Below are 26,358 nucleotides of genomic sequence, written 5' to 3' on the forward strand. Positions count from 1 at the left end.
AAAAAAAAAAAAATCTATTGTATTACTAACACCACTGGAGTCCTCTTTTGTCCCATAATGCAATAAAAATTATTTTCTCTGCTGGCATGCTAGGGTAACAATCACGCTAAAGCATTAGTTCTCAAAGTACAACAAAAGTGGACAGAGTACTGTCTGAAAATTAATATAAGATCTTTCCATCAGAGGATAAGATCAGACTACCTCTTCGCATTCCAAGAAGCTGAGAACAGAGAGAATTAGTTACATGTTGAGAAGTGACTAGATTAAGTATGTTTTGATATACACACATTACAAAGAAATCTTGTTGTCAGTCATCTTAGTATAGACTCTGCGATGAACACAAATTCATTCGGTCTTTGTGAAGACAGAAAATCAACTACTAAGCAAATAACATTTTTATTCTGAAATTTCAAACTCCTTCATGCTCTAACATTGAAAGAATGAAAAGGAAAAACAGCAAGTTTGGCTGTAATAGCGATCAGACTTTAATTTTAGAACATTACATTTTTCTGTCTTTATTATGATTATAGTGACTCCATATCTCTTCTCCTTGTGTTTTGAATGTCAGGATTTGCCAGCCTTCCCATAAACACAATTGAACCTAGAAATTAAGAGAGTATTACATATGTTTACTGGTAAGCAGTTCTGTGGATTTCAGTAACAATTATTAAGAATAAGAACATAACTTTTTTCAACTATTCCTACTTTTCCTTGTCAATAGAAAATATGTCAGAGTTAAATGTAATGACACAAACAACATTAAATTCTATTCCCCTATCTGGCCAAACTGCCCCTGCCAGCCCTTATTATTTGTATGAAGAAAAAATCCTATGCTAAACATATAAAATTTCATTTATATCTAAGCTACAATTGTACGGCTTGGAGTACTTACAATACATTATTTTGTATCATACACCATACTGTATATGCAAAGAAAGCATGTAACAGTGATTGCTTTTTTTCCTCTGTACCAGAGATTTTTATTATGGACACTTGTAGTATTTTTAATATGGACACTCCATATTTAAGGTTACATTCTAAAAGGGCCTAAAATACAGCAGAACTTCCTATTTTTTCTCTAAAAGTAGGTGACCAATCAGTATGAAATTTCACTGTTTTATTTTTTGTGCCTTTTGAGTTCTCTGCAAAGTTTTTGGTTTGTTTCTCTTCAGAAGTTTTTAATAGGAAATCTTTGTATTTGAGCTCTGACAGAAGTTTATCCACAGTAGTCTTAGCTTTTATTGTTGAACAATCTCTCTTTTAAAAAACATCATCATTGCAAAACTTGATAGAAAGGTGGATCCTGACTAGATCTGGTGCAGCAGGTAGGTTTTGCATGAGTAGATATACTGTTTAGGGTAATCTTAACTATTGTTCTTCTAACTGAAAGTTTATGGACTGCGAACACAAATCTTAACAATACTTCAGTATATGTCAAGTTCTTGATATCAATAAGTCACTGTAGTTTTGCATTAATTAGATCAACACAGTAAGTTACGTTAGGCAGTTAGAAAGAAATATTACAACTTTGGTGTAAAGAGTTTCTTCTGGGCTAACCCATGGGCAAGGTTAAGATTTTGTCATGGTTATTTTTAGTAAAAGTCACGGACAGGTCACGGGCTTCCGTGAATTTTTGTTTAATGCCAACGACCTGTCCGTGACTTTTACTAAAAATAAGGCGGGGTGGGGGGGCTAATTGCCAGGAGTGCCAGGCCCCTGCCGCCCACAGCAGCTCAGGGTTGGTGACTCAGAGCTCTAGGGTTCCCGCCATCTGTGACAACTCAGAGCTCTGGGGCCGGCAGCTGGGAGCCGCGGGGCCCCTGCTGCCCCAGGGCATGAGGCTGAAGCAGAAAATGTCACTGAAGCCTCAGAAAGTCATGGAAGCCATGATTTTCATAACCTCGGTGACAAAATCTTGTCTTTACTCATGGGTTAAACATTTTACAATGATAGGAGGGGTAGCCGTGTTAGTCTGCTCCCATACGTCTGTTAGTCTATAAGGTACCACAGGACTCTTTGTCACATTTTACAATGTATGCCCTATTGTGCCTCAAATCTCTCCCTGTTACTTGCTGACAGCTCCATTAACTCAGACTACCAACCCTAGGGAATTTTAGTCCCCCTCTCCACCGCCCGGAATAGTTTACCATTATTAAAGACTTTACTTTGCCTCAGGAACTAATCCCTTTATGGTATGACCTCTTTGTGACTTCCTGCTGTTGCCAAAGGCCATTTGAGTTTGACTCTAGTATTATACATAGTAAAATCCCATTTTCTCCCCTATTGAAAGTCTCTTTTTGCAGTGAATTCACTACTAAGGAATAGTGTAAGATTCAAAATGGAAGTCTGGCTCTGGGAGAGGAAGTCTTCATTAGAATCCTTTCACAGAGCTGCCTCTACATCCCCTCCTCAGAGGCTACTCAAAAGGCATTGGTTCTCATCCATGGCAGACCCTGCTTCCTTGACATTTATAGAGCATTATTAAATTATTATGCAGTGTGCTGTGTGCTCAAACTTTTAAAAAAACTTAGATAGTAGTCCATTAGTAAGAGGTCATCTTTCCCATTTAATTAGAAGAGATTTTTGTCCACCATGATCCTGGAGACTATCAAAAATCTCATGTAGCTTCACTGGTTCTTTTGCATGTGAATTCACTGAAGATTTCCAACTTGGATAACTTATCTTGGATGACAGCATTCATATAAGGCCAGAAAAGGACATCTCTTCACATTGCCCAGTTAGGCAGTGTGGGTATTTAGCATTTTTGTCCCCATGCTATGCAGTATATTGGTACAATGTTCTTTATCCAGAATCTTATCTCACACAGCAATTTATTCTCCTGGTCCCAATAGGTTTTTTATCTTCACTAGAGCCATGGCTCTTCCTGTTGGCCATCCATCTAGAATTACTCTCTCAAGTTGATAAAAGGTTGGGTCTTTTATTTTATTTATTTATTTATTTAGCATATTTGAGCTTATCTAATTTTGTTTTTAAATGGAAATATTCAGATTCCTCTCCCAGCAGTCCCTGGTTTTCACTATTTCTGGGAATCCTGGGGCATTTTTACCAGTGCTGTATGTACTGGGAAAAGATTGAACCCAATTTGCTGCCATCTGACATGGTTCAGAATTACAGAAGGTTAATACTCCTGTTACATGACTGGGACTGGTGCCCACTAATTGTGATGGCTACTGTTATACTCCTATCACTCCACATCACTGTAATATCTGAACACCCCTCTTTAAAGCATTAAGTGACAATTAACCTCTGTCATATGAGATTTATTCTCTCGCTCATCCTCTCTCCAGGATGAGTGTTCAGACAAGTCGTATGTGGGAGGGGCAGTATAGCAGCCTCCAGGAAAGGGGGTGTTTTCATCAGAAGACAGGGAATTGATCCAAATATTCCACAATAATCACACTGTTTTATAGAATTTGGCCCATTCATGCCTGACCTAAATAGGATGCATCAGGCCTATATTGGTCTTCAAATGCCTATCATTATGACAGATTTCCTGAAACTCCTTTCCAAAGTTGCTATAACAAAAAGTACTGATTGTGTAATTGTTAAAAATAACAGTAATTTTTCCTCTTTTATGGCAGCCATTACCATCTTCTATAAATGAGTTGTCATTCATCTTAATCCCTAATTTAAAAGAGTATCTTAGTTTTGACATTTTAATTTCAGAACAGATCGTAAAACAGTGGAGATTTTCATTAAACACTGATTGTTAAAAGTTATAGCTAAAAAAAAAAAAGAGGAATTTTCCCTTGGTATTCCCCCCCCACACACACTTTTGTGTGCTGATTGCCATCATATGGCTCTGTAATACAAAATAACCAATAACTGCTGCCATGTGATAATGAAATAAAGGAATCAAACATGTTTATTTTGAATGGGATGATTTCCCATTGCATCAATGCCACATGCTCCTTTGGTGGTTCATGTAGTTTATGAAATGTATTTGTGCTAAGGAATTTGCACTACCTAAAGGTTAAAATAAAAACTGCTATCACTCAATTGAATCTTATGCGTGGGTGGGATGAACACATGGTCTTAGCTTTGAATATTTCTGGAAAATAAGTGTTCTATTTCTGTTTATTTGGAAGGGGTTTAAAGAATCTCACTTTAGCAGAATCATTTATGATGAGCACTAGAAAGGAAAAACTCAAAAAAAATCATTTGAGAAGAGCTAAAGCTAAAATATTAATGCAAGAAGCTGACCTAAAACTTCTGCTGGGACCTATGCCTATAGGATTATGGAGTCTATTACTATTTAAAAATAAAACATTCTTAAAAGAAAACTGATTTCACATAACTTCAAAACAATAGTTTTAGACATAAAGCTTATCTAAAAGATACTTATGAATTCTGTCATGCACAACTTTTAAATAATTGTATTAGCCTCAATGAACAAACTTGCCTCCAGAATCATTAGAATAGGGGTTCCAAACTCATTTGTGGAAATGGCTGAATTCCTTTTTTTTATTTTTTTAATATGCTTAGGTCAGAGCTACAAAGCTAGGGCAATATGCTGCTCTCAAGCCACACAGTAGATGTCTCAATGGTATGTCACTAGAAGTTTTGCAAAGTGAATGAGAGAAAAATATGGTACTTAGGTAGTAACTAATATTTTCGTTAGCAAAGTTAAATGTTGCATTCAGCACCACTTGATTGGGGGAGGAGGTGGAGAATGAAAACCATGTTTAGGACTACCATAAATTCAGCTCTTTATTCTGTCTGGACACAGAACCCAACAGTATCCGTTCTCTGAGCCCCTATTCTTGGTACAGAGCTCAGAGGACAAGCTTTAAAAGACAGGAAAAGAAATGGAGTACTTGTGGCACCTTAGAGACTAACAAATTTATTAGAGCATAAGCTTCCGTGGACTACAGCCCACTTCTTCGGATGCATACAGAGTGGAATAAATATTGAGGAGATATATATAAACACATACAGAGAGCATAAACAGGTGGGAGTTGTCTTACCAACTCTGAGGGGCCAATTAAGTAAGAGAAAAAAAACTTTTGAAGTGATAATCAAGATAGCCCAGTACAGACAGTTTGATAACAAATGTGAGAATACTTACAAGGGGAGATAGATTCTGTCTATCTGTCTGGTCTGTTTGTAATGGCTCAGCCATTCCCAGTCCTTATTCAATCCTGAGTTGATTGTGTCTAGTTTGCATATCAATTCCAGCTCAGCAGTCTCTCATTGGAGTCTGTTTTTGAAGTTTTTCTGTTGTAATATAGCCACCCGCAGGTCTGTCATTGAATGACCAGACAGGTTAAAGTGTTCTCCCACTGGTTTTTGAGTATTATGATTCCTGATGTCAGATTTGTGTCCATTAATTCTTTTGCGGAGAGACTGTCCGGTTTGGCCAATGTACATGGCAGAGGGGCATTGCTGGCACATGATGGCATATATCACATTCGTAGATGTACAGGTGGAATTGATATGCAAACTAGACACAATCAACTCAGGATTGAATAAGGACTGGGAAAGGCTGAGCCATTACAAACATTGAATCTATCTCCCCTTGTAAGTATTCTCACACTTCTTATCAAACTAACTGTACTGGGCTATCTTGATTATCACTTCCAAAGTTTTTTTTCTCTTACTTAATTGGCCCCTCAGAGTTGGTAAGACAACTCCCACCTGTTTATGCTCTCTGTATGTGTGTATATATATATCTCCTCAATATTTATTCCACTCTGTATGCATCCGAAGAAGTGGGCTGTAGTCCACGAAAGCTTATGCTCTAATAAATTTGTTAGTCTCTAAGGTGCCACAAGTACTCCTGTTCTTTTTGCGGATACAGACTAACACGGCTGTTACTCTGAAACCTGTCATTAGGAAAAGAAATGAAAGCACTACATACCTGCCTTTGTCCAGTCCTCCTATATTGATCCCCACCTACATCCAACCACAATATCTATACATGCTAAGTGAATATTTCTGCTGAAGTGATCCGCAGTTAAATAGTTAATGTTGATATATATTAGTCATCAGACTTGAGAGGTAATATCCTACAGTAGACCTGCTGGCTGAATGGACAACCGTGCTACATCTCTCCATCTTATTGTGACATTGGGTGTTTTTCTATCTGTCAATGGAGCTGAAGCTAGCAAGATGGCTGCCATTTCCCTACAGCCTATCTGCATGTGGAAAGGAAGCTGCCCTGAATAAAATTGGCTTCCATCACCCACTGTTTTCAGAGAGATTGAAGCTAGGAAGGTGGATTGGCAGAATAAGGGGAGCAGAAGCAGGGCCGGCTCTAGGTTTTTTGCTGCCCCAAGCTGCGCGGAGTCAGACATGCTGGTCTGAGTGGCACAGTAAGGGGAATGGGGGGTTGGATGGGGTGGAGGTTCGGGGGGGCAGTTAGGGGCAGGGAGAAGGGGGGTTAGATGGGTCAGGAGTTGAGGGGGCAGTCAGGGGACAGGCAGCAGTTGGATATGCATGGGAGTCCCGGGGATTTGTCAGAGGACAGGTAGGGGGTGGGGTCCTAGAGGGGAAGTTGGGGCTGTCTCAGGAGGGGGCAGTTGGGGACAAGGAGAAGGGAGGCTTAGATTGGGGGTGGGGTCCTGGGAGGCAGTCAGAGGCAGGGGTCCTGGGAGGGGAGGTGATCAGGGGACAGGGTGTGTGTGTGGGGGGGGGGGGTTGGATGGGTTGGGGTTTCTGTGGGGGGCAGTCGGAGGGGGTGGATGGTGGCAGGGTGGGGCTACCCTCCCTCCCCGTGGAGTGTCCTGTTTTTTTAATGTTAACATATGGTATCCCTACCCTTCAGAGTGCAGCTCTCCATTCATAGCAAGCTGCAGCATGAGGTCTCAGCTCCCTCACTCCCTCCCCCTCTTTCCTCTTGGTAGTGGCCAAGGGAATACTGGGAAATGTAGTTCTTTCCTTGCTCTAGGGCTGGCTCTATAGGCAGGGAGCTAACCAAGGAACTACAGCTCCCAGGGCCCCCTGTTGGTTCTCAGCTCCCATGCTGGATCCCTGCCGCCCCTGCAAATGGGCTGCCCCAAGAACGTGCTTGCTTTGCTGGTGCCTAGAGCCGCCCCTGAGCAGAAGGGAGGAGTGGCGAGGGGAAATCCTGAGTAGGGAGAGTAGTGCCCAGTTTTGGGCAGAGAAGAGAGTGAGAGGGAAGTTGGGGAAGTGTTGCTTCAAGGAAAAAGCTAAACCGATTCCATATTGTTTTTACTGTGCCATTATCACTTATAGCAATGATTGCTAAAAGTTTAAAGTTCTTTCTGTATATCTGTAACTCATCAATCCTAGGAAGTAATGTGTGTTTTATGTGTGAGTGCGAACCATGGTGCATGAATTAGATCAGTGGTTCCCAAACTACATACCATCAACCTCTTCCTTTATTGAAAGGAAACAAGCTAGGGGGAGGGAGTCAAGATAATTAGAGAAAAGGGATGGCAGTTTTCCTGTCTTATCTGACGATAAGCGAGCAGCCAGGGAGAGTCATGCAGTTTTGTGTGCATTAAAAGTTGACTTTTCAACCTGAAATTATCCCACACACGGTGGCAGAAGATTAGAGGTGAGTTAAAAAGTCAAAAGACAAACTAGAAAACAGGATTTGATTATTTTTTTTAAATCTCATGATTTTGGGAGTACTAACATCATTTTTTATTTCTTGAGGTTGGCAGTACTACGGCAGTGAAATTATTCCAGATGTACAGTAATGTAATTTAGGAGCGAATCTGACCTGTTTCTTTTGTCTGTCAATGCAGGAAGACAACACTGCTTTCATTCACATTAGGAAGGTTCTCTTTACCACCAGAAAGGTTAGAATTATTGATTCTCGTGTGGGAGGGGGAGCAGGGCAGAGAACAGGTAAAGAAAGCGGAAATTCTGTAGAATTTTCAACTGGTGTGGGGTCTGGATTAATAGATTAAACAAACCACATCAGGCTGACAGGTCTGAAGATTGAAACACGTATGTGAGAAGATAAAATGAAGACAGAGAATGGTCTCAATGTGAATATATGTGAAATTTACATACCTGGTTAAAGAGACACAAATTCAAACCAACAGCTTTCCTAATTTTTTTATTAATAGTACTTTAGATTGTTAAAATCAAAAGAACTTTACAAAGATAGTTTTCTTTTTACTGTTTATGTTTTTCTTTTTGCATTTCACTTATCTTAGATAATGGTCAGACTATGCAGTGTTGTTGTAGCTGTGTTGGTCCTAGGATATTAGAAATACAATATAGGTGAGGTAATATCTTTTATTGAACCAACTTCTGTTGGTAAGAGAGAGACTCTTTCGAGCTTACACAAAAAGCTTGGCCCTCTCACCAGCAGAAGTTGGTCCAATAAAAGATATTACCTCACCCACCTTGTCTCTCTAATAGTCAGACTAATTAGTTTCACTTTTATTTGTAATTAGAAGTTTCATAGTCCATTTCACTTCCTTGTTCCCCTGCACTAGTACAATGTGCTGTCCTGTTTGGGTTGCAGACACTGCACAGGAATGTTTAAATACAAACAAGAACATTTTTTTCTTAATTTTATTATCTTCCATATTTTCCCCCCAAAAGCCACATTTTGGGTTAGTGCCATCTGACACGTACCCCTCTGAAAAATCCAAAGAGAGGGAGTGTAAATGCAATAACCTTACCTGTTGGATTATGTTTCAGGATAAATAGGAATGGGCGGTTAGCCACAAACTGGTTATGTGACATACTCATGATTGCTGCCATATGCGTGCCTACAAACACAAAGTAATAGATTTTCTGTTAGGGATCAATCCTTAGCCCAGCACAAAGCCTAACCAGAAGGTTCAGGTGCTGGAGGCCTGCCTTTGGGGTAAAGAAGGCATCTTCCCTCCTCAAGCCAAGGAAGCTGCTAAGAAAGCCACCCTGTGTGCGGCAGTGGGAGCGGGGGGACAACGCTACCTGAAGCCAGTGACTGAAACAGCTTTGTTATTTTCTAATGTCCAGGGGATTGGATGATCCAATGTGTAGGGAGCATAAGCAAAGCTAGGCTCTGCACCATACAGCCAGTCACCTCCCCCTAGCATAAAGGAACCACACCCATTCTGGTACCAGAGGCCTTCTGTGGCCATGGAGGATGGACTGGATTTCTACATCACAGATTAGAAATATCAGTCAGTCATTCTTACAAAAGAGAATTTGCTATAACAGATCAGACTACTGTCCCATTATGTCAGGTGTCTAGTATATGGTGCAGTAAGGAGAAGTGATGCATCTATGTAAAATGCCTTTCACTCTGAGTCACACACAGTGGATGAACTGCTGTTCTTGATTACCAGATGACAAATGTATTTTAACTGGCTTTTTTCTTTAGTTACAAATCACAAAGACAACTGCACAATTACAAGAACAAATCATTCGTCTGTTATACAGCTGCTTTGTAATATGACATTTTCTTTGAGGACTTAGCACAAACTATTAAGATAATAACCTGCTGAAGATATCTTGAGACTTTAACTTCTTCAGCTCAAGATGTGGCATTTCATTTTAAAACTCATCTGAATGGAATATTGTAACTATATTCTGTTTTAAATATAGTTATTACCTTCCTAGCAGGCATCTGTCAAACTGAGAGCTTAAAATGGCCCATTTAAGCAGTGATATATGTGCTCAAGAACAATGGTTTACAACTGAAAATGGGCTGGCTAAGAATTAAGATATGATACTGCAAGACTCTGTCATTAAAATAAAATCAGTTTATCTTCTGTTTCATATTAACATCCTTGCTAGATAAAGTAAATCATCTCCATTACAAAGGGCTTCATGAGCAGCCCATGGACAATATGGAATTTTGCCAGTCCTAAAAGCTAGAGCAGACATTATCAGAAAGACAAGCTGAACTTTTTCACGCAATGTAATACAAATACAGTGCCAACATGCTGGGCCCAGCAGTCTAGGGCTTACTTGTTACTATGTGAGGGAGCAGAATTCAAATCCCTTGCTCCTGGGTCAGCAGCAGCTGGGAAAATTGAGAAGACAGAGCACTCAGCCTTTGCAGAACAGGGCCTTTTATCACTCCTTAGCCACTTTGAGAGTGACATTGATGAGCTCAGAAGGAACCATCTTCAACAGGCCTTAATAAGAGGGATGGTTGTCACAACACTGGGCATTTTGGTGGGGGTAGTTAATGGTTTTGAGGTGCTTTGATACTAAGATGCTCCCATCACTGTAATATCTGAGCATATCCCAGTCAATGACTTGCCACCAAAATACCTAATATTACCCCAACAGTCATCCTTCTGATACAGAAAGTAGTAAATGCAAAAACTGAGAGGGGATATTTAGGCTCTAAGAAACACTTGGGAGGAACACTATGAGGAAAGAAAATGCAGACAGGAACCAAAAAAACCCTAATAGATGGTATACTTGGTGTGGGACCAAGCTCTGACTTCCTGCAGATAGTGTTATAAATATCATATGCACTATGTAATTCAATTAGTGTTGTTCGATCCAGGGATGGATTATTTATTAAGTACTTAATATAGAGAACACTTTCAAGTAGCGTGTCTGGGAGCTATGAATTCATTTAATAGCTGCTAGCAAGCGGATTGCTTCCAATATTCTTCTTCACTAAGTGCTGAGTTGAGACACAATGCACCTAATTCTCCTCTCACATATATTCACAAACAGCAAGAGTAATTGCATTACGGTCCATGAAGGTACACAATGCAGAATTTGCTATTACCTAACTTTGTTAGCCGTGTTTTTAGTGTGTGTGTGTGAAAATTTCAAATCAAACATATATTAAATTTAAAACCCCCTAAAAAGAAATAGTCCATGGTGTGTTTTTTCTAGGACCTAAATGACACTTAGAAAACAATTCCTGCAGAGGAAACCAAATATGAAAATACAGGCTTTGACAGTGGCTTTAGCAGTCACTGCTCCACCCAACACTAGGGACTAGAGGGGTGCAGCAGTGATAATGGCCAGAGGCATTGTGCCTATGAAGGAGACTCAATTAAAACACTGCCAGGGGCATTTGGTGGGGTGCAGAGCAGAGCACCATATGACACACAGAGTGGCATGTATATAACTACCCAAAAGCTGGCCTCAGAAATTCTCTGCTGGTGTGGAAGGAGGGTGGGGAGATGGCAACATAGCCAAGCTCCAACCTCACATCCATTTTATGGGATCAGGGGCCCTGGCAGTGCTATGATTCCCTATGCCTTGCATTAAAGAAGAGCAAACATGAGATTCTGACTTCTCACTACACAAGTTGCACTGCACTAGATCCTTTTGTCCTTCCTCTCTCCCCGTTGCACTCATGCATAGGAATGCATATTTTAAAAGTATGCTTACTTTGGGGGGTAGGGACAAGGAAAGCATACTGAAATTCAGAATAGGTACAAAGCGACAAAGAGTCCTGTGGCACCTTATAGACTAACAGACGTATTGGAGCATAAGCTTTCGTGGATGAATACTCACTTCGTCAGTGGCATGCATCTGACGAAGTGAGTATTCACCCACGAAAGCTTATGCTCCAATACGTCTGTTAGTCTATAAGGTGCCACAGGACTCTTTGTCGCTTTTTACAGATCCAGACTAACACGGCTCCCACTCTGATACTTGACACCAGAATAGGTACAGTGTCAAAAATCTGTTTAAAAACAAACAAAAACAACAATAGAAATCAGTGCAATGATTTGCTTGACCTGCATCGATACAAAGTCATGAAGAAAAATAGCTGCTGAGGCTTTCATTTTGTAAACGTTTCCGTAAAAATCATTTATTTTGGATCCCAGCGGAAGTAGAAGTCACCAGGGGAGAACAGGTGCCTTTGACTATCAGCATACTGAAGAAAATATATCAAGTTATAGCCAAATATGTGAGTAAAGGCTGGATTTTTTTTTATGTCCGATTACACTGGTCTACAATTTTTGAGAAGTCGTCTGCTTCAGAGATAAAATGTGCTATTTATTATGTATTTTGATGTGCTGAATTCAAATATGACAATTAAAACAACTGATTGGCTACTGTTTCTAAGATATTTAAGTTTTTACATTTTATGTCTATGTAAATTGTGTAGATAGTAGAGTTTTAATCATAAAGTGTAAACCTAGGTCTTTTCATTTGTTTATAGTTGCTGTACATGATAATATTTCACCTGTCCTGTTTATGTAACACTTTAAAAATCAGCAGAAGGGTTATATAAATACAATTTATTATGAAACAAAAAGCAAAAAACTATTATGTACATAGTTTAGTCCTATTCAGTGTCTACTCAGCACTTCTTGGCTTGTCTCTTGTATTCATTAAATGGAGCATCTCTTGTCACTGTCCAGCAATAGTCTGCAAGCATTGATGAGCTCCATTTGCCCAGATAGCGTTTCTCCATTGTTGCAATGTCCTGGTGAAATTGCTCGCCGTGCTCGTCGCTCACTGCTCCGCAGTTCGGTGGAAAAAAATCTAGATGAGAGTGCAAAAAATGTATCTTTAGTGCATGTTGCAACCATGGCTTTTGTATGCCTCGAGGAGGTTTTCCACCAACAACCTTTAGTTGTCTGCCTTGTTGCCTCCGAGAAAATTTATTGCCACTAACTGGAAGGCTTTCCATGCCGTCTTTTCCTTGCCACGCAGTGCATGGTCAAATGCATCATCTTGAAGAAGTTCACGAATCTGAGGAACAACAAAGACACCTTCCTTTATGTTAGCTTCACTTAACCTTGGAAATTTTCCACGGAGGTACTTGAAAGCTGCTTGTGTTTTGTCAATGGCCTTGACAAAGTTCTTCATCAGACCCAGCTTGACGTGTAAGGGTGGTAACAAAATCTTCCTTGATTCAACAAGTGGTGGATGCTGAACACTTTTCCTCCCAGGCTCCCATGACTGTCGGAGTGGCCAATCTGTCTTGATGTAGTGGGAATCTCTTGCACGACTATCCCATTCGCAGAGAAAACAGCAGTACTTTGTGTATCCAGTCTGCAGACCAAGCAAGAGAGCAACAACCTTCAAATCGCCACAAAGCTGCCACTGATGTTGGTCATAGTTTATGCACCTCAAAAGTTGTTTCATGTTGTCATAGGTTTCCTTCATATGGACTGCATGACCAACTGGAATTGATGGCAAAACATTGCAATTATGCAGTAAAACAGCTTTAAGACTCGTCTTCGATGAATCTATGAACTCATCTGGATCGTGAACAATGTTGAGGGCTGCCATCACATCATCGATGTTGTTGAAGGCTACAAGATCACCTTCCATGAAGAAGAATGGGACAAGATCCTTTTGACGGTCACAGAACATGGAAACCCTAACATCACCTGCCAGGAGATTCCACTGCTGTAGTCTGGAGCCCAACCGCTCTACCTTACTCTTGGATAGTTCCAAATCCCTGACAAGGTCATTCAGTTCACCTGGTGTTATGAGGTGTGGTTCAGAGGAGGAGGATGGGAGAAAATGTGGGTCCTGTGACATTGATGGTTCAGGACCAGAAGTTTCATCCTCAAGTACTGTCCAAACCCAGTCATAAATTTATTCATAGATCCAGTCAAAGATGCATTTTAGTCATTTCTGGTTTAAATTGAGATCCCTTCCCTTTATAACTCACTTATCCTCCGCCATTCCCAAGTCAAGGGTCGTATATACTGACCCAATAGCATATCTTGAAAACTAGAGCCAATCAACAATTTTAAGCATCATTTTCGTTCTCAGTGACCCAGAATTAGTAAAGTTGGACTACATTTATTTCAGAAGTATTTTGGCTATAGAGCAGTGTTATGGGTTGAGGAATGAAGTCAAGACACAAGCCTCTTGCATGCATTTTAATAATTTAATTTGAAATGCAAAGACCATGGGTGAAAAGTGCACTCAATGATTTGCATCCAACATTTACTCAAGATCCACTCGCATCAAGTTCAGAATACATCAGAGTGATAAGTATTTATCCTCATAAGCAAAGCAAATCTTACTTGAGGATGCTGCAGCTTCACTGCCATCTTCATTGACCTCAATACAAACTTTTTGGATGGCTTTGGAAATGTGTATGTCAGATGATTCTGAAAGGGAAATATATAAATTAATACATTTTATGTTGAGAGATGAAGGCTCATGCACAATGCGTAAGTGTTAAAATCAGAGGACCCTTTCCATGTTCATTTCCTAGTTCCCACCCTCAAAAAATACATCCAAGATTTCCACCACTACCCACACTCCCATTAATGTTTGATGAATTAAAGGGTGAAGAAACAAAGAAGCGAAGTCTAGGGGAGATGTACTGTATATTGAAAATATAGCATATACACTTGTCCGTAGATACACACATATATTTTTCATATAATATAAGGAAAATGGTCTTGTCGGAACACTGGGGTCTGAGAAATCTAGGTCTTAAACAATCTTGGATCCATTCTCTGTGTGTGTGTATGTGTAATACTTTCCATAAACTAGGAGTCCATGAACTTCAAACCTTAGGTCTTCTATACATTCAAAATTACAATTCACTTGCTCCCCATATTTTAACATGAATCTAAGAATAAGCCACTCTTGTTCTTTGATGTAGAGTGGGGAAAAAATTTGCTTGTGCGTTTGTGTGCGCGCACGGATGTGTGCTCGCATGCACGTGCAGTTTTGCCTTGAGTATATACACCGAAAAGTACATGGTTAAAGTACATTATTATAAATGGTGATGACAACTTAAAACAGAGATAAAAGTTGCATAATTGTAATATCAGAATTATTAATCACTGCACCTGTTATTCCAGAAAGGTCGCAGCCGCCACTAAATATCTCTGTTACATTGAGGGAGCACAGCGTTTCTTGTAAGTTCACTGTCTGTTCTATTTTAAACCTGTAGAGCGTATAGAAAAGAGACTCATTGTATAACTATCACTATTTTCCCAGTTAATAAATGATTATCAATGGAAGCAGCAAGCCTAATGGTTAGATCAGGAGGCAGGAAGATTTTAAATCTAGATTATAGCCCCTGTTCTGCCACTGATTTGCTGTGTGCTCTTGGGCAAATCATTGAACCTCTGTGTACCTCAGTTTCACAATCTATAAAGTGAGTAAGTAGTTAAAGGCTACTTGCCCACTGATTGTAAAGTGCTCTGAGCTATATGGATGAAAAGCACTATCATAGTACTACTATTACTATTTTGAACAAGGGAGACAACGCTTAAAATTATGAAGAAACCAGACACCGAGGCATTACATAGTCGAAAACTCAAGATGTAAAGTGTCATTGAGAGCAGCTAAACTTACCAGTGGATATTAAATAGTGCAAATCTTTAATTTAACTTTAATTTGTCAATGTAGTGTTAAATAAAGCACCTTTTTAGATCAGTGGTGGCTAAAATAACCATATGAGGGCTCACTTCCAAGCCAATGTTCACACTGCTCTGCCATCCAGGAAACCTGGGTTCTCATTTTGCCAGTGTCATTTACAAAGAGAGTGTGAAGTGGGTATAAAATGCCACCACTTGTGCAAGTGAATGAAGAGTTTTGATCTGATAACATTTCACACTTACTTGGAACAGGTGTAAAGGTCTACACAAGGTATAAGGTAGTGGAAAATCAAGTCCAATTTGATCCTGTGTTCACTGACACAAATGACAAAATTCTCATTGATTTAAGTGGGAGCAGAATCAGGGCATGTCAGTAGGCTTTCTTGACTATTTTTGTATCTGATCCCTAATGCTTCCATAAACGGAAGATGAGAAGGGATAATGAAAAAACAAAATACTGAGAAGTACATTACATACCTAGGGAGGCTTATTTCTACGTCTTCCTCTTGTGTTTCAGCAAACCAGTCTTTTATCAGCTGAGCTGTAATTAATTTTTCTACTTCTTCTATAGTTACATCTTCTGAAGGAAGTGTTAAAACTAAGCTGAACTCCTTCCCTTTGTAAGGTAATTCCAACACCTGGTAGCTCACATTATTGTCAGAAAAATGACCTAGAATAAAGACAAAATCATGGACTGCAATAAGCAAACTGCAACCACTAAGACAATATATATGATTTTATGGTCACCACACAGACATGCATATTTTACATTACCAAACTTTGTTCTCAGCTGAAGATGCATCATTGGTATCTTTGTTACAGAACCATCTCTCTTAGTAAAATCCATCTCATGGGTAGCTTCTGGTCTGAACTTCTGCTTCCAGTCTCCTTTGAAGTAAATAGCGTTCACCAGAATAAGCCTAGTGAGGGGACCAAATTCTTCACTTGAAACGATATTTTTTATTTTGCCTATCGGGGAAAAAAAGGACAGGAGCAAAATTTTCACACACTATAAATACCAGCTAGTCTATTTTAAACGCAATTAAAATGAGTGTGCATGTAATATGCAGGCTGTGATTTTAAAGATTCCCTGTTATGATAACACTGAAAAAAAGGCTATTGCACTCTGACATCAGTGAAGTGGATGGGATTTTGCCATTGACATAAATGGGAGCCAGAGCATGTTCATTATGTTAGGAGGGTTTTGTGTATAATCAGGGGCGGCTCAAGCTTTTTTGCCGCCCCAAGCATGGCATGCCTGCGGGAGGTCCTCGGTCCCGCGGATTCGGCAGCATGCCTGCGGGAGGTCCGCCGGTCCTGTGGCTTCAGAGTACCCGCCGCTGAATCCGCGGAACCGGTGGACCTCCTGCAGGCAAGCCGCCGAAGGCTGCCTGATGGCCGCCCTCGCAAGGACCGGCAGGCCGCCCCTCGCAGCTTGCTGCCCCGGGCACACGCTTGGAGCGCTGGTGCCTGGAGCTGCCGCTGTGTATAATACGGAATATAATACTTTCCTGCAGAGTTCCAGGTTATATTGATATTGTCACACTGCTCTGCACCCGAATGGAGGATTTATTTTTCAATGAACTTTCATCTTCCCCTTATAAAGAACAGGAGTACTTGTGGCACCTTAGAGACTAACAAATTTATTTGAGCATAATCTTTCGTGGGCTACAGCCCACTTACAAATTTATTTGAGCATAAGCTTTCATGGGCTACAGCCCACTTCATGCATCCGATGAAGTGGGCTATAGCCCACGAAAGCTTATGCTCAAATCAATTTGTTAGTCTGTAAGGTGCCACAAGTACTCCTGTTCTTTTTGCGGATACAGACTAACATGGCTGCTACTCTGAAACCCTTATAAAGAAACACTCAATTCATAACATGAAGGTTAAGTGATGTAAGGGTGTCTATCTGAGCCTGCTGACAACACTTTCTAAAAGGAGGTGTTAATGACATGAGGATCATTTAAATGCCAACATTAACCATTTCATTGCTTGTTATTTTAGCAGAAACATCAAGCTAATGGGCTTCTCCATTGTTGTTGAATGTAGCAGCAGATATTAGGATGTGTACAGTGGGGCACATAGTTGGTGTCAATAATTGCTTTGGTAAGGAATGAGCAATTCAAATGCCTTTTGCCTCCAAATTTAAAGTCAACTCTCCACCTGTCCAAAAGGGAAAGGGGAAGAACTATCTCCTCTCCCTGGTACCAAACCCCTACGTGACTCCAGAATAATGGCAGCCTCCCCACCACTTACCACTCCTGGATACCAAAATCCCCTTTTGTCCCATACCCAGCTTCCAAAACCTCCAACTTTCCCCTGGCAACTTCTTTGGTTCAATTATTCAATATCAATACAAAATGTGCAGCACATCAGAGTTAAAATATAGGAGCAGCATCAAATAAATGGAATGTTATCAAACTGAATAACACACAAAATTCCATATTAATTGGCAAAGGAAGGTCAGAGAGGGCTTAGAGACAGAGTTACATTATTCTGTGGACCCTGTTGTAAAATTAAGGCTGAATGTTTCACATTGGACATGGGGCTTTGGCTGCTAGCTTCTATATTTACATGGAGTATCAGAGTTTATTTAGCAGCTGTATAGTGTTCTGAAAATTACTAGATTTTACTAACATGTATTAATGATTTACAGTAAATGTGAGAAATGGAACACTTGTTACTAACAAATTAAATAATCATCTACTTGGCAAGGAGTAATAATTTCCAGTGTCCCCCAAACCTGTAGCTGTGTAAAAATGCCATGCTAAATAATTGTATTAAGAAATGCTTGACATGGCTGTGAATCAAAAGAAGATTATTAGAGCTAGCAAACAGCCTGGTATTTTTCTCTTTTTAAGGGCTAGTTGCTAGTCTTAATAACAGGCTATATTGGAAACAAGGCACTAACGTCCAGATTCCTTCTTCCTTCATATCTGTCACAGATCAATGATACAACACCAATCCGTTCTATATATTTTAGGGCATTAAAGAGGAGGAACTTAACTAGCAAACAGAGATTTTATGAAAGCTAGAGAGAGAGTTTACCATCTGTTTTGTTTTCTACCCAGGTACTTATGGCCTCTGTGCAAGCTTTTGTGTCTTGGAAATTCACCAGTTTTATAGCAGTCTGAAAAAATTCCTTGTTGCTATGGAGATACTGTTCTTTTACAATGAATCCTTCTTGAAGGTAGAGGGCATTGGCAAGATTAAATGTAAATTCTTTCTTTTCTGAGGTGACAGAGAAAAGTGTCTGGAGCAGAGAGAATTCTTCACCTAAGGAAAATAAATGTTAATAGTAGCATCTTCATTTGAAGAACATAAAACAGCTGTGTAATAGCATCGTTCTCCATATACAAAATGCATTCTCTAATCCCCTGAAGGCTCAGGTGCAGTACAACTACGCCCGCTTTTGTAAATGAGCTGCAATATTCTGATTGTTTCCTTTATGCTACATGTACAGTTTGAAAAAAAATAAAAGATTCAGAGACCCACCACCACCACCACCACCACCCTGTCCCCAGAATACAGGCCCTTTCTACCCAAGCTACCTTGTAAAGGTAACTGGTAAGGTGACTAGATATTCCTGAAAACTGTCAGTGGTTTTAAGGCTTCTTCCAACATCCCTGTCAATGTCATAAAAAAATAGTTTTGTGGCACAAGCCACCTGCAGATGCAGGAAAGTAAGCTACAGCAAAAGGGTTCAAGACTGGAAAACTCTAAGGAGGCAAATACTACCCCCCCCCCCAAAAAAAAAAAAAGTTTGATTCTGAAAGTGACGAGCATTGCTTGTTGGGGAGGTGGGGATAGAGAGAGAGAGAAGTAGGAACTCTTTTTGCTCTCTCCCCCACCCAAAACTCTCATATGCATACCTCCTTCACCCCCCACTGAAACCATTCTCTCTCCTGGTCCGCTTGGAAAGGTATAAACATATTCTATATAAGGAACAACATGCATTAGCCTACACATACAAGATTAATTCACATCACCAGCTTTAGTACAGAGACAGATTATGCCCCTCCTTACTCTCACTGGGTGTACCTTACTCCACAAGCAGGGCCAGTGAAATCAGTGGGATTATACCTAGAATAAGGTACTACTCAGCATGACAGGTTTCAGAGTAGCAACCAAGTTAGTCTGTATCCGCAAAAAGAACAGGAGTACTTGTGGCACCTTAGAGACTAACAAATTTATTTGAGCATAAGCTTTCGTGGGATGCATCCGATGAAGTGGGCTGTAGCCATGAAAGCTTATGCTCAAATAAATTTGTTAGTCTCTAAGGTGCCACAAGTACTCCTGTTCTTTTTACTCAGCATGAGTAAGGATGGCAAAGTCTGGCTCTTTTAACCTACATGCTCCTTCAAAGGATAATATTGAATGAGCAAAGCATGAACTAAATCTATTTAAAGACAGGGTGAATGACTCTCATTGGTACACTAATTAAATAGATACTATAAATTGAGTATTCCAAGTGTCTGTCTCTGCATGCTTTTCAGTACTGGTAACATGTCTGATAGAGAAGATTTTTGAAGTCACTTTCACATGCTCAGGCTAACCTTATCTTTCTTAAAAGACACTGCGGGGGGCGGATAACGAGGGCACCCCTACCGAGTGTAGTTACACTTTAAAATCCACAATGTATTGATTACATACTTGACTCTTTAAAGTTCCCAGGCCAAATGCATTCCTGAAGGAACTCCACTGAAGTAACTCATTACAACAGGGCTGAATTTTGGCCTCTGGGATTCATTTAACTCTATAATTTAAAACATGTAAAAATGCAGCTTGCAGTGTATCTTCCCTCTTATGACCCAGGCTCAGCCCATTCTATTCCTCTCCTGTTGTGTCACATCTTTATAACAACACGGAGATATGAAATCCATTCAGTGTTGTAATCACCCACTCTAATTAGTTTCCGTTAGTGCCATATTGCATTGCATAGGCATTTTGGAAACATCCCTTTCTACCAGTGACTGGCAGCATGGCACATGGCAGAGGTCAGAGACTTGATTTTCTAAGTAACTTGTCTGTTTAAATATTTTCTAAAAAAATAAAAACGGTTAATATTCATCTGCTTAAATGAATAGATTTATGTCATGCACTGAAGATCTATGAATATGCTATAAATGCCCAGCTGTCCCTTGATAAGTCATTATTCTTAGGAGTCCGTGGAAAAAGACCATTGTACCAAACAAAGTGCTGCAACGCAATGTTAAAAATGTACTTTGCTCATTGAATTTGATCTGCAGATCAATGATCTCTATTAGGACAGATTGCATTAAAACTATTCAAAGCAATTAAAATTGACTTACTACATTTTCTGGAACCTGTAATTGAACACAGGTTTCAATTAATTCTACTTCTAGCTGTTAAGAATGCAGTGTTTTTTGTACAAAATGTACAAATTTTAAAATCATTTAGCCAACAATTTTTTGTATGTCTTTTTCATTGTAGAATTACCTACTGTAGGGTTATTTTTGAAACTTGTAATGACTTTCCTATTACTTTTCATTAAGATGATATTAAATATAAATAAGGAAGTGGCGGCCAGGGGTGAGTGGCTGGAGTTGACTTCTTATACCCCTTAGGCCAGATTCTGATACTCTTAACTCATATTTGGAGCACTGCACTCCGCAAGTAGTCTCAAGACTTCAATGGGATGATTTATGGATAAAGGTGCTATACAAATTGTATATTTAATGTATTGGGCCCTATCAAATTCACGGTCCATTTTGGTCAATTTCACGATCATAGGATTTTAAAAATCACAAATTTCATGATTTCAGATATTTAAATCTGAAATTTCATGGTGTTCTAACTGTAGGCATCCTGACCCAAAAGGCAGTAGTGGGTGGGGAGACGGGTTTCAAGGTTATTGTAGGGGGTCATGATATTGCCACTCTTACTTCTGTGCTACAACTGGTGGCGGCGCTGCCTTCAGAGCTGGGCAGCCAGAGAGCGGTGGCTGCTGGCCGGGAGCCCAGCTCTGCCGGCAGCACCGCCGCCCGCAGAAGTAAGGATGGCATGGTATGGTAACCATGTCAGTGACTGAGCTGCTTTGGAAGAACCTGTTCTGAGAACAAGAAATGTCCATGTGATCAGAAAGCAACTGAGGATCAGAGATTATAGCTGCTGGCCAATGTCCTCTACCCTGTCCTGCATCTTAGATATGTCCATTTCTGTTTTACTAGTTAGCTTCATTAGTTTGAGATTGATATTTGATTTGTATTTTAAGATAAGAGAATGAGATCTAGCAAAAGGAACTAGTGCCATGTGACAGTGATATAATCATTCAAAATCCTGACCGTCATGTCATGTGACATAAGCTAGGTACTAAATGCCAGTCACTAACCAGCACTCCTGTGTGTTTCACCATCATTACACAGCATAAATGACAGTAGATCAAGCAATACTCACCATCTTTATTTCCTTGCAGTTTCAAAGCTTGTGTTATCTCATTAAGTGCTTTTCCCTTTGCCCCCAACTGCACTGTTCCAAGAAGTAAAGCGACACCAAGCGGCGAGTGTATGATGTTCTCCTCTTTAGGAGAACAATGGAGAACTTGGTAGAGATCCACTGCAAGTTGTGTAGTGCTAGCAGCCATCGGATTAGAGATGGGGCTGCAAGTTAAGGACATTCCAGCTGTAATCAAGAGAAGGCTTTGAAATAAAGCACTTCTCATTGTAGCAGTTTATTGCAGTGTTTTCCCCTCTGAATGATTGGAACTGAAATCACATTATAAAAACCAGAATAGTGATTTAATTTCACACTACCACACTTGTCTGAGAAGTTATGATAAACAGCATCTAGCTCCTTTCCATAGTTCTACTGGTCAAGTTCTTTATCTCACCCATAAATCACACACCTAGTATAAAAGAAACTTGTTAACACTAGGAAATGTTACCTTTGATCTCTAATAGAATCTTATGTAAATCATCCCTTAAAGTAAACTGCTATACCTGAAAAGAGGTTTAATCTTGCTAAACAAAAACCTATATAAGAGTAGGTTAACGTGAATATTTAAAGATTGTTTGCAAGTATCATTCTGTGCAACTTTGGCATAATGTATGAAGTGTTCCCCTATTAAGTTCACTGTTGACCAGAGTTAGAAGTTATCCTTTAACAAGTCATAGGAAGGGAAAAGGAATGTCCTTTATTCTGTGCAGTCAGTTAAGTAACTGATCCATTTAACTGATGCTAGCAACAATTATATACACACAGCTGTATTACCACAATTGTACATAGTAAAAAATACCATGCTGTGCTTGATTTTATTTGGAGTGGAATATACTATTCCAAATGGAGATGGTCTATAGCTGCAAAATATTAATCTGAATCTATACTTCGAACACCTTTAATTTTAGGGTGTTTGGATCTGGGTATTAAGATAACAGGGGGCTATTTGTACAATTCAGAACAGGGATGAGTTTTCAGACCCAAAAGTGTGTTTGAATCCAGGATTTTGGTGTGGGTCACTCTTGAATTCCAGATCAAATATTGCTTGAGAAATGTAGCCTCATAATACAAATGTAAATTTGAATAGATGTGGCTTTATAAAGCACCCTTCAAGTCTTATCACAAAAACATTTTACTAAACAATGAATTAAATTCTGGCACCGTAATACAGCAGATATTACAAAACTTAAAATTAACTCACATGAAGCCCGAAATTCAATGGAATCCCTCCTGCTCAAGAGTTACGTTGGAATTGTTAAATTCCAGCTGTGCAAGCACCAAGGGCAGACAGAGGGAGGATACCTCTAGACGTCAGCATTGAGTATAAGCCTGAATCATGTTAGGAAACTAGAGGTTGGAATTTTCAAAGGAGTCTAAGGGATCTCCCTTACGCTGCTTTGAGCAATCTCAGCCTAACCCCCTAACTATCCATTTCAACTGCGCTACATTAAATTCATAATCTAAAGTCCACTGAAAATCACTGGATGTTTTCCATTGACTTTAATGGCTTTAAGCCCTAACACGTTAAATTGCAGAATTATATTTTGAATTCAGTTACAATTACCCACTCCCATTCCTGCTGAAGTCACCGAAAGCATTTCCATTGATTTCAATGGAAATAAGAATCAGGCCCATATTTACTGCTCTGTCCTACCTTAAGACAGCTATAGCTAAAAGGAATTTGGATTAGGCAATAATAAAAATACACACCTACATAATTCAAAATATTTAGTTGTTTTATGCTAATAGCAACCAGTAATGTGTTTCCTGTTCCCAAAAGCAATTTAAAGAATTAATGCATATGCTTACCTGGAAAAACAGTTTCACCTCTCTCTCCACCCTTCACAGCAACACTATACTTAAAAACTGGTTTGCCTTGAAATGAAAAATAAAGAGCAACAAGGACAAGGACACTATTCTTTGTTTATCATGAAAAGCAGCATGATTAATGTACCAAAACCCATAACAGGTGGCCACAAAGTTTATTATGAAAATTTGTCTTTCTAAAATGTGTCAATATTAATTGGGATGTCTTGCCTGGTGTAAGAAATTAATGGAGAGAACTGTTTTTCAGTTTAATGGGATGACAGCATAACTCAGAAACGTGACCACTGTCCTAATGTGCCCTTCTGATCCTTTTAGTTTACCTTGAGAGAGTCTGCATTTGAAGCAGAACTATGGACTATGCTCCTGAATTGACCCATAGAAATAAAGGTTATTTTTTCCACATGGTTTCACCTGCAAATTGCAAATACATCAGACATTGTGGGTGTATATATTTTAAGCATAGCTGGGAGAGGAAAGGGGACAAAGGGTTACACGTGTTTAGCCCCAACCAGTAGTAGAATAGTGCAGAGCATTGGGAGGCTCTTGCCTCCACAAGGCGCGGTTCTGCCTGGAATTCCCCATTGTGCTGGGGCAATGATTGGGGGAAGGCTCCTTATTCCATCCTCACACACACAGTTCATAAGGGCTGGCACAATTTAAGCCTAAACAGTTTAGTGCAACAAGCAGTGATAAAATACTGTGACATTATATAATAGATATAAGGAATACATGACTGTGGTGTAGAGGTTTTAGGGTGTGTCTACACTGCAATTAAAAGCCTGCGGCTGGCCCATGCCAGCTGACTTAAGCTTCTGGGGTCCAGGCTAAGGGGATGTTTAACTGCAGTGTAGACATTCAGGCTCAGGCTGGAGCCCAGACTCTAGGACTTTGCAAGTGTGGAGGGTCCCAGACCTAGGGCTGCAGCCCGAGCCTGAATGTCTACACCACAATTAAACAGCCCCTTAGCCCAAGTCTGCTGGTGTGGGCTTCCCACGGGTGTCTAATTGCAGTGTAGATGTACCCTTAGTCAGCCACAAGTATGAGATGGGCCCATTACGCAAGTCATCCCAAATTCATGCCAATAAAAAAATTGATAAAAATTCATAAAATACTACCCCAGTCAGACATTTGACATAGCCTGTATGTATTACAGAAATAGAATTTAAAGAAGTTTGAGAAACCATTTAGTGCCAATATTTATGATTTCTATAAAGCCAGGCTTCCTTAGTACAGCACCACAACTGCACAAGCTTTAGAGGAAGAATTGTATACATAACATATTGCCCAGCTTGCACCTCAGAGCCGCATGACTTTAAGACAAGGGTGGGAGGGCATTGCCTTCCGTTTCTAGAAGGCAAGAAGGAGCATTTCTATGGCAGATGCTTTTTTTTAAAAAAAAAATTTGGCTTCTGCTTGAAGCTAGTCAGTTCTGAAATTTAAGTGGAACTGAGATCAGAATAAAGTTAATTCGTGTTTCTCAGCACCACACAGTTGACAGGGACAGTACCCTCTGCTCTACCAATGCTCTCAGCATTGTTCACTTTTCCTTCAGCTTTTCATGAAACCAGCTCCATGCCTTCATCCACGTGGACCCCCATGCATGGTACAACTCAAGCTCATCTGCAGTGTCCTTGCCCTGCCACAACCAAATTCATCTTGAAGACTCCTGCCATGGTGCTGAGAGTGAATTAAGATGACCTGTATGTGAGGAGCATATTGTGCCTGTTGCCTATATTCCTCCTCCATGGTCCACTAAGGGCGCTCACTCAAGGGTCCTCAGAGACCCATGTCCCTCTCCCTCCTGGTTGTGGTTTTCCCAGGCTGCACAGCTCCCTACCTAAACTGTACTATTCTCAGCAAGCCAGACTGCCTAAACAAGCTAGCGTCTGCACTTCGCTTTCTCCCCAGAGGCTAAAAACAGTATAATTGCCACAGTAATAAGTTACCAGATCTTTCTAAGCAAGCACATTTATTCTTAAGGTGTGAGCATTATAAAGAAAACATATGGAAACAATAAAAGAACCTACACGCATACAAAAAGTTTACCAGAGATTACCCCCCAACTCCAATCTAGTTCTCTGATAGGTATCAGTGGTTCAAAACCCACAACTGGGTTTCCCCCATGGTTACAAGTTCATAACTGTCTCAGATTCAAAGCTACAATGAACAGCTCTGTCTTTCCTTTATACAGCTTGGGTCTTTGATCTTGATCTCTTGTAACAAGTAATCAGCAGACAATGGCCCATCCTTGAAGGCACAGCTTCAAAGGGCTGAGTTTCCGCGTAATTGGAGGTGGGGAATTTGCATTCACCACCCCCTACAGATTCCCCAGGGAAACCACTTAACACACTTTGTCCCAAAAGTGCATTCTTGTGTGGTACATTGTTCAATATAGTCCTTTGAACACCCAGGTCTCACATCACATCCCCTCTCCCCCGAGGGGTTACATACAATCCCAGCCCACAATAAAACAAACCATTCATACAGTCATTAATACAATGGACCCCAAAGATACTTAAACCAATAAGGTCTCCCAAGGATATTGCAGGAAAATGCATATCTTTCACACGTTTCCTTTCCCCTAACCTCCGTGCACTTGTCTATCCTTACACTGTAAGCTCCTCAGAGCAGAGATCATGTTTCAGTGTTTGGAAAGCACCAAGCACATAGTGAGCACGACCATAAAAACACAGCAAGTCATAATAATAATAATGTGGAATATGTGAAATTGCTGCGGGTAATTTTTTCATATTTTATAAAACACCATGCACATTTATGATGCCGTATAAATAACATGTAGGCAATATTATAGTACAGTTAAATTGATCTTAGGCACTACTTGCTACAG

The 26,358-nt window shown here is 40.0% G+C and overlaps 1 protein-coding gene across 4 annotated transcripts; it reads right to left on the reverse strand.

The window, feature by feature from the left end:
- Positions 1-377: 377 nt before the first annotated feature.
- On the reverse strand, positions 378-23,593 carry SERPINI2 (serpin family I member 2). 4 transcript variants are annotated; one of them, XM_054040802.1, is made up of 9 exons: positions 23,493-23,593; positions 21,645-21,952; positions 18,276-18,503; positions 15,999-16,193; positions 15,702-15,894; positions 14,691-14,788; positions 13,911-13,997; positions 8,628-8,717; positions 378-601 (listed from the first exon to the last, which is right to left on the reverse strand). In XM_054040802.1, exons 2-9 carry the CDS (start codon positions 21,907-21,909, stop codon positions 525-527), a joined length of 1,233 nt encoding a protein of 410 aa, XP_053896777.1. In that variant the 5' UTR covers positions 21,910-21,952; positions 23,493-23,593; the 3' UTR covers positions 378-524. The 4 variants fall into 4 exon arrangements, with proteins under 4 accessions (XP_053896777.1, XP_053896779.1, XP_053896776.1 ...); XM_054040804.1 differs by having other exon boundaries at positions 21,645-21,847; positions 23,493-23,574; XM_054040801.1 differs by lacking the exon at positions 23,493-23,593 and adding an exon at positions 22,885-23,038.
- Between the last annotated feature and the right edge of the window lie 2,765 nt (positions 23,594-26,358).

The sequence above is a fragment of the Malaclemys terrapin genome, chromosome 9 (genome assembly GCF_027887155.1).
Source record: "Malaclemys terrapin pileata isolate rMalTer1 chromosome 9, rMalTer1.hap1, whole genome shotgun sequence".
Lineage (NCBI taxonomy): Eukaryota > Metazoa > Chordata > Testudines > Emydidae > Malaclemys > Malaclemys terrapin.

What these genes read in the sequence shown, in the direction of transcription:
- SERPINI2 (XM_054040802.1), bottom strand. Translation starts at nt 21,909, where the DNA reads ATGAGAAGTGCTTTATTTCAAAGCCTTCTCTTGATTACAGCTGGAATG. An exon ending in ACTGCAAGGAAATAAAGATG is followed by an intron (nt 18,504 to 21,644) that starts GTGAGTATTGCT and finishes TATTTTCCTTAG; the next exon opens with GTGAAGAATTCTCTCTGCTC. An exon ending in GGTAGAAAACAAAACAGATG is followed by an intron (nt 16,194 to 18,275) that starts GTAAACTCTCTC and finishes TTTCCCCGATAG; the next exon opens with GCAAAATAAAAAATATCGTT.